The 15818-nt window shown below is 50.0% G+C and overlaps 2 protein-coding genes across 2 annotated transcripts in view; one reads left to right on the forward strand and one right to left on the reverse strand.

Moving 5' to 3' along the window:
- Positions 1-5475: 5475 nt before the first annotated feature.
- kat14 (lysine acetyltransferase 14) lies at positions 5476-12124 on the forward strand. The gene is made up of 11 exons (XM_087842325.1): positions 5476-5617; positions 5702-6006; positions 7717-7838; positions 7920-8041; positions 8124-8296; positions 8373-8807; positions 8890-9473; positions 9548-9681; positions 11316-11491; positions 11565-11755; positions 11834-12124. The coding sequence occupies exons 2-11, from the start codon at positions 5748-5750 to the stop codon at positions 12005-12007; spliced, it is 2370 nt and encodes a 789-aa protein (XP_087698451.1). The 5' UTR covers positions 5476-5617; positions 5702-5747; the 3' UTR covers positions 12008-12124.
- A 2084-nt stretch (positions 12125-14208) lies between these two features.
- dzank1 (double zinc ribbon and ankyrin repeat domains 1) overlaps positions 14209-15818 on the reverse strand; it is a 9216-nt gene continuing 7606 nt past the window's right edge. The window contains exons 19-20 of the mRNA XM_087842326.1: positions 15695-15769; positions 14209-15510 (exon numbers count right to left, since the gene is read on the reverse strand). Coding sequence (XP_087698452.1) covers positions 15366-15510; positions 15695-15769 — 220 coding nt within the window. The 3' untranslated portion in view covers positions 14209-15365. The remainder of the gene's footprint in view (positions 15511-15694; positions 15770-15818) is intronic.

The raw sequence follows: 15818 nt of genomic DNA on the forward strand, positions 1-15818 counted from the left end.
GGTCACTCAACCCGCCGAGAGCAGCGGACTCCCGGCTTCGTTTTCAGACCCCCGCTCTTTCACTACTCAGGTTAACATGACATATAAGCCACTCAGATAACTTAAAAATGTTATTGTTGGGCTTTTTTCTGTGTTTTATTTGTTCGTGAGTAAATCGGTTTGGCTGAGATTAAAGTTATTAGATTAGATTAAACTTTATTAATCCCCCGGGTGGTTTTCACACAGCTGAATAACGTCGAACAGAAAACTGATTAAACAGACGGTCGAGTTTATTAAACTCCACCCACACAGCGGTGACGCTAATCTGAAGGCTCGACCGTCCCATTTCACAGCCTCGCACTTCTGACCTTCTCGGTCTTCGAAGGACCCGGCGCACATAGACCACGAAGGCCGGGTCCTCAGGAGGATGCGGCCGATGTTTTGGGACAGACTGTGACTCCTCCCCTCCTGCTGCACCTGAACCAGCTGAGTGAGCGTCATGGATCGAGCTCCACCTGCTGATTCCAGTCTGTTGTTATTTTAATCACATTCATGTTTACAGCTGTTTGCAGATGTTGGGCTTTGAAACCGGAGCCGCCTAAACATTAAATATGAAGTTTAGATTTTACTCCATCTGCCTCCACCTCCAAACCTTCAGTTTCACTCCTGCTGCTCTGTCACACTCGTCTCCACCCGCTCCACCCTGCCTCACCTCTCTGTGGATGACGTCTTCTACAGCTGAGCGGTAAAAGCTATAATACCCGTGGTGAGCATGCTCAGATATGACTGGCCCGACTTGATCGGCCAATCAGGTGTGAGAAGATCTGAGGTGAATTCAGTTGTTTCACAGGTGGAGGTGTGAGTGGGCGTTAATCAGCTGCCGATGGTTGGTTGTGTAGGCCTCCACCTCAGAGGTGGAATAAACTGCCATTTCCACTCCAAAGAGTCACATGACAGTCGAGTCAATGACTCTCAGGACCGCCTCAAAGGTCACGACCTCACTAAGTCTCACGTACCAGGGACTCCCCCTGAGTTGGATGCAAGGTGAAGCATCTGGGCCTCCCTCCACCCACAGGCAGGAGGAGGACGTGGCAATGTTAGATAAAGGTGGCCTCAGGTGTGACAGCTCAAGTTATAAGTGTGTGGTCATGTGACCACTTTCACAGCTTTTGAGGCGTGGCGAGGAGGAGGAGCTGTGCATGAGCATGCTCCCTCCATGTTTGCATGTTCGTGCTGTGATCCTTGTATACAGTTTATATGTAGTTCAGCAGCCTGAGCAGGTTCAGCTCCGTGATCACAGGCTTCCCTCACAGCAGTTCACACGTTGCTGCGCGTCACACTGTCTCATTACATGTTTCTGGTTAGCGCACCTGTGTCGGAGCCAAAGGTCAGCCGTGTGTCCCAGACAGATAAAGGGTTAATAAACGATCACTATTCATATTGGGCTGCTAGTGCTGGCAGTGGCCTGCGCTGAGATTTAGCTGAACTCCGGCTGATTCTGACCAATCACATCAGTCCGTTTCACTCCGAGCCGTCACGGTTCAGCGGGTGTTCTGAGGGCAGCCGCGGCTGGCGGGCACTAGGGGGTGCTGTGGAGCTGTGCTATCACACGTATGCCTGACAAACCGTCCGGGGTGCAGTTTGTGGAGCACATTAAACTCCGAGGGAACGGATGTGTGCAGCTTCCATGTTTCTACTAATAGATGCACAATATTAAAATAATAAATATTCCAGAGATGAAGGTGACCGTTTTGATTTTGTGGCAGTGAGGTTCAAAGGTTAGAGCTCAGGTGGGGGCAGCGGTCACTGAAACCATTTTCTCTCTGTAATCTGAGCTGGTTTCTACTGTAATAAATAGAAGAAGCAGCTTTTCTATTCATACTTAATGAACGTACGGCTCAGTGCTGCTGTAACCATCACCTCCAACATCAGAATGTCTGTGAAGGTTCTCAGTCATCCAGGTCATCGTAGTCTAAGAAGTTTGGAAAGAAAAGCGTCTGGACTTAAGTTGCTTGAAGAAGTTTCACCTTCATCCGAGAAGCTTCTTCAGTTCTAAGGTCAAATGGTGGAGAGTCCCAGATTTAAGCTCTGTAGGAGTTTCCCCCCACAGAGGGACAAAGGACCCCCTGATGACCCCCCTGCCTTATCACTACATATTTCAAATACAGCGAGGGTTTCTACAGACAAAAACATGGCCGTGCCATGGGCTCAGTGTCACCTATTGTGGCCAAGCTTTGCATGGAAGAAGTGGAAAGAAAGGCTCTTGGCTCTTTCAAAGGGAGAGCACCCAGCCACTGGTACAGATACAGTGGCCTGCAAAAGTATTCAGCCCCCTTGAACTTTCCCACATTTGGTCACATTACAGCCACAAACATGAATCAGTTTTATTGGAATTCCAGGTGAAAGACCAACACAAAGTGGTGCACACGTGAGAAGTGGAACGAAAATCATACATGACTCCAAACATTTTTTACAAATAAATAACTGAACAGTGGGGTGTGTGTAATTATTCAGCTCCTGAGTCAACACTTTGTAGAACCAGCTTTTGCTGCAGTTGCAGCTGCCAGTCTTTTAGGGTCTGTTTGCTTTGCATCTACAGACTGAAATCTTTGCCCGTTCTTCTTTGAAACAGCTCCAGCTCAGTCAGATTAGATGGACAGCGTTTGTGAACAGCAGTTTTCAGATCTTCCAAAAAATGTTTGGAATCATGTCTGATTTTCATTCCACTTCTCTGTGTCTGCCATCTGGAATCCAGTTTTGAGTTCCCTCCCCAGACGCCTGAACGCCCACTCACATCCTGGGACATCTGACCTCAGGAATTCACATGATAAGGTGGGGCCAGGTTTCACAATGAGCTCACCTGAAACTCTGGCTGATTGTGACCCACACCCAGTTCCACACCTTGGCTCAGGCGATTAGAGGATCATCAGGGGGTCCTTTTGTCCCTCTGTGGGGGGAAACTCACACTAGGTTTATATCTGGGACTCTCCACCATTTTACCTTAGAACTGAAGAAGCTTCTCGGATGAAGGTGAAACTTCTTCAAGCAACTTAAAGAAGTCCAGACGCTTTTCTTTCCAAGCTCCTTAGACCAACACTGGAATACTGCGCCTCACCTGCCAAGGAGCAGCAGGTGGCTCACCTGTGGAAACCTACGTGAACCAAACCATCAGGTAAACTGTGTGTTTGAGGCGACGTTTAAGATTCTCTCCTGGCAGTGAAACAAACACGTGCATAAAGTGCTGCTGCTCACAGCTGTCAGCACAGACTCTGTTTGTCTCTGTGACGGCAGGAAATCAGACCCTAAATGTTCCTCCGGCTTTAAGATTCCCGCCTCTGTGGTGCAGGATATTTACACAGGCTGTTCTCGTTCATATGACCTCCACCAAACAACAGAACACGCTGAGACAGAGTACGATGCGCGCTTGTAGTCTTCTTCTTCTTCCTCCAGTTTAACGGCAGCTTGTGTAACCGGTGTGATTCTGCGCTGTGTCTGATAAAAAAGGTAAAAGAAAGAAAGACCTCCAAGTAAATAATTTGCCCGCTCCAGCTCCTACGACCAAATACAAACAGTGGGGAAGAGGGTTAGCTCAACATCCAAGCTAGCAAGGAGTATACATTCATGCTAGCATTTATGGCGCCTAAAACACATGTATGATACACACATACTACACACTTATAACATCTAACAAAAACAGGCTTAATAATGACAATAATTGAACTAAAATCACAATCAGAAACATCAGGGTGGCTAAATATGCATTATATGTGTGTTTTAAAGTGTTGGAAAGAAATGACACCCACCTCTCCCACAGGGGAATTGTAGAAAAGGGGAGAGGCAAAAGGGGTACACTGTATTTATAGGATTGCACCAAAGAAGAAGAAGAAAAGAATGAGGAGGGGCTCTAACTGATAATGAACATAACTACAGGCTTGGAGGTCCTAAAAGTCAGGTATAAAAGGAACAGTTTGGGGGTTTAGGACACATTTTGTGTAATTATAACAATGTGATTTATGACCCTGTTACACTTGCATCCATCGAAGTTGCATTGCTGCCACCCTCTGGTGTTACTTAGACTGCACTTAGCTCTTTAAATCCTCTTAAACAACCCCGTTCTTCTCCACTCCTTTCCGTTCATGACATCCTAGCCAGTCGACCACCTTTTCAAACCTGAGTCCCCCCTGATTCCCAATTCAACCCTCATCACTCCCCCGTTTGTAGTCCGTCTGCTCGTTGTAGTTTCAACATCCTCACACCGTCAAGGAGAGAGAGTGTGAGGTCGTTCCACTTCTCTTTTCCTAAGTCCTCAGCAGGAGGGAAGGAGACAGGAGATACTTCACAACACACTAACACACCTTGCGAGTGTGACACAGGGAGGACAGGTGAGGTGCTGGTTCTCACCTAAAATAGAAACAAACGAACATTTTTGGCTTTTTTTCTTTGGTTCTTTGACGCGAGTCTGCGTGTGTGTCACACACTCCGGCCGGTGGGGGCGGTGCAGCTCAGGTGAGCGTAGAAGAAGAAGACCTTAGCCGCCGCTAGCTGCCTTTAGCCGCCGTTAGCCGGAGCTGAGACAGCGTGATGTCCACGGTCTCTAAGGTGGTCCTGGGAGTGTCCGTGGTTCTGACCGTGAGCACCGTGGCTGCGGTGCACCTGAAGCAGGCCTGGGACAGAGAGGTAAGCCGGGCTGGGGCGAGCCGGGCTGGGGTAAGCCGAGCTAACATCTAGCCTGCGTGTGCCGGAGCGGGTCACGGGGGCTAACGAGGCTAACGCTAAAGCACAGGTGGTGGTTAAACTCAATTGAACGGACACAGGTGACGTCACACAGACGTTAAAAGAGTAATAATAAATAAACACGATAATGACGATAAACAGCAGCCAAAAACAGCTTCCTCCAACGCTTTTCAAAATAAAAGACTCAGATGGCAGGTAAACAATGAGTCCTTACATTTATGGCTCAGTTAGCTAATCAGGCGTTATCTGAGTTAACTTTAGCTCAGGTGAGTGCAGAACACGTGACTGACAGAACTGCAGTGGGGTCACGCTTACAGGTGTGCCTTTATTTTGGAGGTGCGTTTTCTGTCGTGTGACCTCTGTGAGGTCACGAGTCCTGCTGTTAGCAAAGAAACAGAAAATCACACACCTGGGTTTAAGGTGTTCGCACCATGAGCATCTCACCTGTGACACCTGTTTCAGTGATCAATAATAATCACTTTCTCCAGCGCCTTACAAGAAACCCAAGAATGCTTCACAACACAAGTCAAAAAGGTCAAAGGTTGAAGTTTGTGTGTTGAAGTGAAGCTCCTGTGGGAGAGACTCCACCTTTGAGGGTTCTGTTGCAAGGGACAGAAAGCAGACCGGACTGCGTACAGGTGCTGGGGGGCGGAGCCCTGACGGATTAATGAGTGAGATTCATGAGGGCGGGGCTCACATGTCCCCAGAGCTTGATCAACGATGAGTGGTCTTTGTGTTTGTCGTGCAGCGCCTGCGTGAGGGCGTGGTCAGGGATCTGGAACGGCTCGAGCGCAGGAAAGAGAACCTGCGGATGCTGGAGGAGCAGCGGCTGCTGACCCGACAGCTGGAGGAGGAGAGACGCCGCAGGGAGGTCAGGCTCCACCCACAGGACACCTGAGAAAAGGTAAACACTCTCGTGGAGCTACGCTATCGCGTCCCCGAGCCTCCTTACGACTGGGTCACCTGTAATGTTTCTGCTCTTGTGTAGATCGCAGCGGTCACCTGCCCAGGTGTGCCGTACCTGAAGCAGGACGATGGACAGCAGTGGCGAGCAGCTGGTGGGAGGGGAGGACGAGGCAGCCTGCACGTCGGCGTCGGACGGTCTGGAGGAGGGGGAGGTGGAGGGCGAGACGCTGCTGATCGTTGAGTCGGAGGACCAGGGCTCTGTGGACCTGTCACATGACCAGAGCGGCGACTCCCTGACCAGTGACGTGGGTGAGGACACCGACGGGGGGTGGGCCTGCGAGGACATGTCCTTCTACTGCGACCGCTGCCACAAGTGGATCCCCGCAGGTGAGCTGGCCAATCGCAGCGCTCCGTTTCTGACGTGACCAGTAGGTGGCGCTACCTGCTGCCGAGCAATCTGAAAATGTGACATCAGCAGACCGCACGCCACCGATTGGCTGGTCAGGTGTGTCATTCTGTGAGTCACGAGAGCGAGTCTGACAAAACGCAGCGGACCGAGCAGGAGGCACGCCATCGCCTCGGCGTTCTGCTTTGTTCTCGTTCATGTCGCGCACAAGTGATGTCACAGGATGCTCGGCCTTGTTGCTATAACAACCCAACGCAATCAAGTCTGTGGGTTCCCGGCGACACCTCAGTCGTAGCTACGGGGTAGGATGATATGCTGGGAGCGTTACGGCGGGAACAAAAGTGATCCAGACGCTCCCACCGCGTGCCGGCCGGTCTGTCTCACATGGCGCTCGTTAACCCTTTAAAGCCGGTCAGAGCGGCACGCTCTGTTTTGCATAACTATTTTTAAATCCCGGTAGCTCTGCAACCACGTGAGCTAGCACAATAATTGTTTTTGCATATGAAACCGGAGGAGTTGTACTTACATCTTATGCCATCAGCTTGTCCTCGGTCACAGTTTCCTTCCACATATAACTTTGCAAAAACTGCATAAAAAGCACTTGCAGCAACAAAAACATAATATTCCAGAAACACGCTTTGCCGATCCGATCAGCTGTTTGTAACACTTCCTACGTAGGAACAGACGTCAGCGTGAACTTTCGCATCACCGCCATGACCTGCCCGAAACCGGAAGTGACATTATTTTGCGGAAATGTAGTTTTTTACCATTCGGGCCTCATGAGCCTATACTGGTGTTTTTAAAAGTTATGTTTGACTTTATGACTTTCTGTGTGGTTTCTGGGATGCTTAGGACTCATATTGCACTGCTGGAAATAGTTTATTTTGATGCATATGCTGCTTTTTTGCAAATTTGCATTATAATATTTATTTTTGTTTTTCCTGCAGTGTATAAAAATTGGTGTATTTCAAAAATAAAACTATGAAGACACTCAAAATAAATTTCCTGTGGTGGGAAACTATTTTGTGCAACTTTTTTGTATTTACAGTTTTGAGGGATAAGCCTCTTAAATTTCTCTAACTAGAAATATATGTTAAAAAAACAAAAACGATTTTCAATTTTTTTGTAGTTTATTGCACTTTTTTGCAATTTATGTAATTACTATGCACTTAATGCAGACATATTATTAAAATCTGGGCTGTAATGGTTGTATTGATGTATAGCAACTTGAAATGCTCCCAAAAATGGCTCCACAGCATGTAAACATATAATATAAGCTCTGGTGGACTTGGTTCTATGGTCGGTCTTAAAGGGTTAAAGCTGTCGCGCGAATCAGCGGTCGTACCCGCTGAACTCTGAGAGATCTGCACCTGTGTGCGTGGTAGCTTCCTCCACACGGCCCCACCTTCAGGCACGAGCTCCTCCTCACGCGTGCACCAACGCCGTTTAGCCCAGAACACGGCGTGAGTGTGCTCTCGGTTTGTGTCACATGACGCGATGGACAATCACATGATATGAGCCCTAATGTGACCTCTGACCTGCTGTAAGCAGGTATGAGAGTAAAGGTGAGGTCTGATGTGGTGTGGGTGGAGCCAAACAGGCAGCTTCATCAGCTGAGAGCAGGCACTGGTGGTAACCTAGGCGACGCCCAGCAGGTGTGCAGCACCTAACCTGTACCTGTGCGTCCTCAGCTCAGCTCCGCGGCGAGCAGCCGAGCTACCTGAAGGGAGACAACTTCTTCAAATTCGTCTGCTCCGACTGCTCCGAAGACGGCAAGGAGAGCTTCGAGAGGATGAGGCTCACCTGGCAGCAGGTAGGACTTTAGCCCCGCCCACACACACAGACACACACCTCAGATACGTGGCGTGCTGACGGCGGCTTCTTCCTGCGACAGGTGGTGATGTTGGCCATGTACAACCTGTCTCTGGAGGGGACGGGCCGGCAGGGCTATTTCAGGTGGAAAGAGGACATCTGCGCTTTCATTGGTCGACACTGGAACTTCCTGCTGGGCTCGAGGTCGTCGCAGGCGGACAACAAAGGTTTGCTCTCCATCGATAACGTGCCGCCGCTCACGTTCCTGTTGCACGCTTCTTTGCAGGAAGAAGACGTCCACCTGGTGGAGCACGGTAGCGGGCTGCCTGTCGGTCGGAAGCCCCGCCTTCTTCCGCTCCGGAGCGCAGGAGTTCGGCGAGCCTGGCTGGTGGAAGCTGGTCCACAACCGACCTCCGACCCTGCGACCAGACGTGGACAAATCCGTGACAAAGACTAAAGGTAAGCCGCCATCGAACGCTGGGTCCTAACTGGACGTGTCTGTTGACCTCTGACCTTGGACGCCGTTTACCCACAGCGTCCAAACCCGTGCTGGACCCGATTATCACCGTGGAGGGTCTGCGCAAACGCGGGGCGCGGAACCCCGTGGAGAACGCCATGCAGCTGAAGGAGAAACGCTCGCGCACTCAGGAGGCCAAAGAAATCCGGCGGGCCCAGAAGGAGGCGGCGGGCGGATACACGGACCGTAGCGCCGCCTCCACGCCTGTCAAACTGGGCGGAGGTCGTGGTGCGGGTGGTGGGCGGCGCCCAGATCTGGTCCTGGAGAAGGGCGAGGTCATTGACTTCTCTTCGCTCAGCTCCTCAGACAGAACGCCACTCACCAGCCCGACGCCATCGCCTTCACCTGACTTTTCTGCCCCGGGAACGCCAGCCTCGCATTCGGCGACGCCCAGCCTGCTGTCGGAGGCGGACCTCATCCCTGACGCCATGCCGCCACAGGCGTTGTTCCACGGTGAGGTAACGCCTGATTGGTGCAGGTCATGTGGTTTATGTGATGTAAGCGCTGATGGCGTGCTCTGCTTCCTCCGACTCAGATGACGAGGAGATGGAGGCGGAGGGGATGATCGACCCGGGAACCGAGTACATCCCACCTGCCAGCGCCAACCTGGGCACCCGCAAGAAGCTCCGCCCACCACCGCCTCACATCAAGCGTGAAGCAGAGAGCGAGGAAGACGAAGGCCGTGAGCACGACTTTGAAGAAGCCGTAGGACAAAGCGAAGACACGCCGCTGTCCGCAGGCGGCGGTGGCGGAGGACCTGAGCGCAGAAGGACGACTCATCCGGAGAACGCTGTCGGCGCTGCGGGCAACGCCCAGAGCCCTCGCTACGGCGCTCTCAGTCTGTACGAGGAGAGGATGCTGCTGCGAAGGCTGGACGCCTGCCCGCTCGCGTTGGCCGTCACGCCGCAGGCTAAACGCCTCCACAGGAAGTTGCTGGTTCGCCAGATAAAACGACAGAGGAGGCACCCCCTGCTGGACATCGACCGAGTGGTCAGCGCCACCCTCAGCCTGGTGGGAGGGATCTATGGCGCCCAGGAGGCGGGAGCACAAATCGGCGGCGGTGTGAAAGGGAAGTACTGTACCAGCAGCCAGGAGCTGCGGATTCTCGATCGCTTCCAGGTAACGCACGCACTTCCTGTCCGTCCACGTGACGCATGCAGCTGATGCAGCGTTCACCTGTCCGTGTTTTACAGACCGGCGTCTCCGGCAGGCGAGGCGTCCAGCAGCCGTCCGTGTCCTTCTGGCATCGTCTGATGGGAGCTGAAGGAAGCCTGGAGCAGACCGTCAGGAGCCCGTACACCTCCCGCCTCCTCAAACCGTACATCAGGTAAACCTCCGGGTCAGAGCCACACCTGTGGGCGGAGTCCTCTGAGCTTCCTGCGAGGTCGAGGGCTGTGCGATACGACCAAAACCTCATCTCCTGATATAAAACATCTATCGTCCGATAACGATATAAATCACAACAATGTAACATTTTCTGTAACTTCTGTGACTCTCGGGCAGCTCGACTTGCTTGAAGTGTTTCCAGCTGTGCGTCATGTAGCTGAGTCGAGTGTTTCAACGATGCATGAAACGACACATTTTTAGACATAAGTTGTAACGGCGCCGTTTTCTTTGTACTTATTACACGGCGTGCTGCGGGGAAAAGCCTGTTCTAACGTTTGAGTCTAAGCTTTATTTTTACTTTTTTGCTTCTCATCCGTAAATAATCTGCTCTTTCATGTGATTCAGTTTATTTTGAAAAGTCTCAACAGGATCTTGAGCTTTATTGTAAAAGGTTTATGTGGAACATAAACAAGCAGACACGCGAGGCTGTTACCGTCGTTGTTGCTAACGACAACGCATAAAAACAGGTGCTTGTCCGTCCGTAGTGGTTATATTAACCCTTTAAGACCGACCATAGACCCAAGTCCGCCAGAGCTTACTTTATATGTTTACATGCTGTGGAGCCATTTTTGGGAGCATTTAAAGTTGCTATACATCAATACAACCATTACAGCCCATATTTTAATAATATGTCTGCATTAAGTGCATAGTAATTACATAAATTGCAAAAAAGTGCAATAAACTACAAAAAAATAGAAAATCGTTTTTGTTTTTTTTACATATATTTCTACTTGGAGAAATTTAAGAGGCTTATCCCTCAAAACTGTAAATACAAAAAAGTTGCAAAAAATTGTTTACAACAACAGGAAATTTATTTTGAGTGTCTTCATAGTTTTATTTTTGAGATACACCAATTTTTATATACTGCAGAAAAAAAAACCAAAACAATATTATAATGCAAATTTGCAAAGAAAACAGCATATGCATCAAAATAAACTATTTCCAGCAGTGCAATTCTAGTTCTAAGCATCCCAGAAAGTATTCAGAAAAGCATAAAGTCAAACATGACTTATAAAAACACCAGTATAGGCTTTTAAGGGCTACAAGTAAAAAACTAAATTTTCCGCGAAAATGACGTCACTTCCGGTTTCGGGCAGGAAATGGCGGACATGCGATTGTTCGCGCTGACGTCTATTTCAATGTGGGAAGTGTTACAAACAGCTGATCGGATCGGCAAAGCGTGTTTCTGGAATATTATGTTTTTGTTTCTTTTTGCAAAGCTTTATGTGGAAAAAAACTGTGACCGAGGACGAGCTGATGGCATAAGATGAAAGTACAACTCCTCCGGTTTCATATGCAAAAAAACTTATTGCACTAGCTCACGTGGTTCCGGTTCTACATGGATTTAAAAATAGTTACGCAAAACGGAGCGTGCTGCTCTGACCGGCTTTAAAGGGTTAAATATAAGAGAAAGAGAGAACTTACAGCGACATCAGAACATGAACAAATGTTGCTGTAAACAGTTTATTTTACACCACGAAACAAAAGCGTAAAATGAAACGATGTTTTTATATGGTCACATCGAGCAGCCCTATGGAGGTCCACACCTGCGTTCTCCATCTTTCTTTTGTGTAGGCGGGACTTCGAGAGCCGCCCGCCGAAGCTCCGGCTGCTGGCCGAGATCCGGGCGTACCCGCACAGGAAGGAGGCGGGCTGGGCACCCGAACCCGACGCTCCCATCGACTACTGCTACGTCCGTCCAAACCACATCCCCTCCGTCAACGCTATGTGTCACGACAGCTTCTGGCCAGGTAGCACGCTCGCCCGTTACGCCCCGTGGCGCCGCCCGGCCGTGGCTCAGACCTCCGTCTGCTCCTCCCACAGGTGTGGATCTGTCCGAGTGCCTGCAGTACCCTGACTTCAGCGTGGTCGTCCTTTACAAGAAGGTGGTGGTGGGCTTCGGCTTCATGGTGCCGGACGTGAAGTACAACGAGGCCTACATCTCCTTCCTGCTCGTCCACCCCGAGTGGAGGCGGGCCGGCATCGGGACCTTCATGATTTACCACCTGATCCAGGTGCGACTGCAGGTGGGCGGGTCAGGGGCGTCCGTGCCGCTGCGACCACCCTAACGTGTTTGTTTGTGCGTGTTTCAGACGTGTATGGGGAAGGACGTGACGCTGCACGTGTCGGCCAGCAACCCCGCCATGCTGCTGTACCAGAAGTTCGGTTTCAAGGCCGAGGAGTACATCCTGGACTTTTATGATAAATATTACCCCGTGGACAGCGCAGAGTGCCGCCACGCCTTCTTTCTGCGACTGCGGCGCTGAGCCCCGCCCCCAGCTGACCTGCGTCTGAGGCAGGTGTGCAGCTGTCGGTGCTGTGAGGAACATCTGGGACTGTGTGTGCTGCTGTTTGTGTTTCTGTATTAAAACCAAAGTGCTGAAGCTCCGCCTGCTCTCTCGCCTCCTTTACACTCGATCGCCCTCCATCCTAACCACTCGCTGCGGTCTGCCATCAGCACGCCGCTGGGAGCGAGCAGGACAGGCAGGAACTGTTACTCTGTGTGCTCTCTCGCCACGCGGTGTGCACGCAGACATTAGCAGAGCACCAAGTTTCACGTGTTATTGTCGTGTACAGATAAACAGAGCAGCCACATTTACCCATAATGCAATTCTTTGGCTCGTGCTCCTCAGCTTTACATGAGCGTATAGAAAGGTGCAGAAAATGGCAGAAACAATAATGAAAAAGAGAAAAGTATTAAATATTTATGACAAGTTGGTTTTTACAGGCTGTGCAAAACTTGTGCAGTGAGCACGTAAGTGAAGTGAGTCCTGTAACCGTAGTGAGTGTAATGGTGTGTATAGTGTCAGCAGTTCAAAAGCCTGATGGCTTGTGGGTAAAAACTGTCCTTGCATCTTTTAGTGCAGGTCTGGATGCTCCTGAGCCGCCTGCTGGAGTCTCATGCAGTCTAAAGATCCTGCACGGCTGCACGTTCAGTCCTGGTGATGCGCTGATCTCACCGCCCTCTGCAGAGCGCCGCGGTGCAGAGCGTTACAGCTGCCGTACCAGGTGGCGATGCAGCCAGTCAGAGTGGTCAATGGTGCATCGATAGGTTGTCAGTATTCTGGGGTTCATGCTGAATCTTCTCAGGCGCCGCAGGAAGAAGAGCCGCTGTCTTGCTGCTCTTGTGATGACGCCAACATGGTGCGACCAGCTCAGATCCTCGCTGATGTTGATGCCCAGGAATCTGAATCAGCTGACTGCACTTCTGCTCCTTCGATGTGGATGGGGGTGTGGCCTCCTCTCCTGTAATCCACGACGAGCTCCTGGTTTTACCAGCATTTATACGTGTGCGCAAACATATTTCAAACTAAGAATTACTGAAGTGAATTCATGCTTTCATCGTCCGATCTGAGCCGGCACACTGCACGTCAGTCAGAAGATAATCTAAATCTAATTTGGCATCTTAATGTGAAGTAAAATAATCAGTTTACCTTTAAATCCATTTTACTTAAAGAGGCTTTTCCTCACTGGAGGATGTGCATACATGTCACATTCATATTAATTACAAGGCACTTTGTTTGGCATTTATTATTATTTCCAGAACCACCAGCAGGGGGAGCTGCAGGAAACAGATTTCTGGACACTAACTCTGACACGTGACTGTGTGCAGGCTATTTGCCTTTGTGTATGTTGTTGATGCAGTGTAACTAGTTAATAATAACCAAACCCAACAATCATATGACCCCCTATGAGCAGCACTTTGGTGACAGTGGGAAGGAAAAACTCCCCTTTAACAGGAAGAAACCTCCAGCAGTAGAAACCTCAGTAGTGCACACAGCTGATGGAGCAGTTTTTATCAACAGTAGATAACCTCCACCCGCTGGCTGTCCGAGCTGAGGCAGTCAGAGAGCCGTCTCTTCACGTTTAGCCACGTTTGTGTCACCAGAAGAAACTCCAGACATCGAGAGGTGAAGAAGTCATTCAGTCTTATGTTAGTGACCGGCCATGAACCAGAGCAGCCTGCTTCAGACAGGTCACAGGCCGGATGAAGGCACAACCCCGGGGATGAAGGCTCCGCCCTCCCTCTGCTGAGGCTGACAGGGACATGTGGAGCTCAGGTACGATCCCGCTGGCGAGGAACCACCTGAGGTCCAGGACCACAAGAACGCAGCAATCCCTCATTAGACAAGGACTAAACTTCACCAATACACCAGCCCGTTTCACGCCTGTGGTTGTGGAATCATGCTGCAGTGTCACCTGTGCAGGTAAATGTTGTATGGGTGGTGTTCAGGGTTAGCTTTGTCAGACTGTCAGACACTAAGCTGTGACTGAAACATACCTGGAGGATGTGTGGACTGTCCTTGTGCCTGATGAAGGTCAGTCTGAAGCGCTGGGGCGCCCCCTGCAGGCAGCAGCAGCACAGAAAGGTTTTCCAGCTGGGGGCGACTGCCCTGAGGTCTGATCGAATTAAAGTCTGTGAGAAAATGAACATCCTGATGACCTCTGACCTCCGTGAACTCTTTACTTGCTGCTTTCAGGTGTTTTGGGGTGAGACATGAAGTTTATTTTGGAGGAACAGGAAGCAGCGCACCATAAACGAGATCAGGTTTTTCTGTTTTATGGGCGGAGCCTCTGAGCTGTTAAATCAGTCTCATCCCGAAATATTTTATTACTTGAACCTTGGCAGACACCCCGACACCTAAGTAAGTAAAGTTTATTTATGAAGCGCTTTTTGTAGACAGTCACACAGCGCTGTACGCGAAGGTTAAGACAAACAGAACGTCAGTAATAAAACAGACAATATAAACAATATAAAAGGTTAAATGTAAATAAAAAATGGCGTCGATCAACAGAAGGCTTGTTTAAACTGAAACAGCCACTACACTTTGTACAGCTTGGAGGCAAGAAAGAGAAGATCTGTCCAAGCTGGTAACAGGACGTTACAATCATCTAAACAATGACACAAACGCACGAACACTTTTTCAGATCAGCTGAGAAGAAGTTTAGAAATGTTCCTTAAATGAAAGAAACAGGAGACAGATTTTACATGCGAGTCGAGCCCAGAGAAGAATCAGATATTTGAACCTGACTGACTTCAGACTGTAGTCCAGGATGAGTCACGATCGTTGTCTCGGTCTGTTTGTGTTTAAAACAAGGCAGCTGTTAGAAAGCCAATCAGAAACCTGAGTTAAGCACTGGACTAGGGTGGACAGCGAATCAGCTGAGCAGGCTGACACATGCAGCTGAATGTCATCGGCATAGAAATGATAAATGACTGAATAATGCAGCGAATGGAAGCATGAAGAAAGAAAATAATAATGGACCCAAAACTGAACCCTGTGGAACCCCGCAGGTCAGGGGGCGACGTTAGAGGTGAAGCTGTCAGTCCTAACAGTAAAGCTGTCTGATAGGTAGGAAGGAAACCAGGCGGAGCCAGATATATGCGCCAAAACCTGTTAGCCTGTTAGCCTGTTAGATTTTATGGTCAATGCTATCGAAGGATGCGCTGAGAGGAAAACGACCACAGAACCATTCCTGCATCAGAACCATCAACAGAACCTCAGAGACCCGGTCAGCCGCACTGAAAGGGTCAAAAATCTGTAATCTGCATGTCTGCGCTGACAGGAAGTGATGTCACTTGTTTTTCACGTTCAGACCAATCAGAAGAAAATAGCTTCATCTTCAGTTCATGATTCCCAGTTTGCCCAGTAAGTCCAGTCCAGTCTGAGCCGCCAGCAGAGACGCCATGCTGCCGCAGCCTGAGCTCGCCGCCACATCATACGCCGTCTGACCCGCAGCGTTCCTCCGCCTCACGTTGGCCTTACAGCTGAAACCAGGGACAGAGAGGATGATGTCATTATGACGAGTGGGAGGAGCAACAACTGCAGGTACTGTGCTGCATTCAATGTCAGTCAGACACGCTGTTGCCACACCAACCGTCTCACTCTGGCTCTGAAACCTGCAGGCGGCCGTGTTTACACAGAGACACTGAATGCAGCACTCAGACTCACCTGAGCAGGACCTCAGCACACGGCACACCTGCAGACCCCAGTGCTGCAGCTTCATGCAGAGCAGTGTTCTTCATCCTGAGGAGGAGGAGGAGTGTCACCACACACGAGCATCACAGGGGCTAAA

This window comes from Neolamprologus brichardi, chromosome 6 (assembly GCF_056152115.1).
Source record: "Neolamprologus brichardi isolate AB-2024 chromosome 6, ASM5615211v1, whole genome shotgun sequence".
Lineage (NCBI taxonomy): Eukaryota > Metazoa > Chordata > Actinopteri > Cichliformes > Cichlidae > Neolamprologus > Neolamprologus brichardi.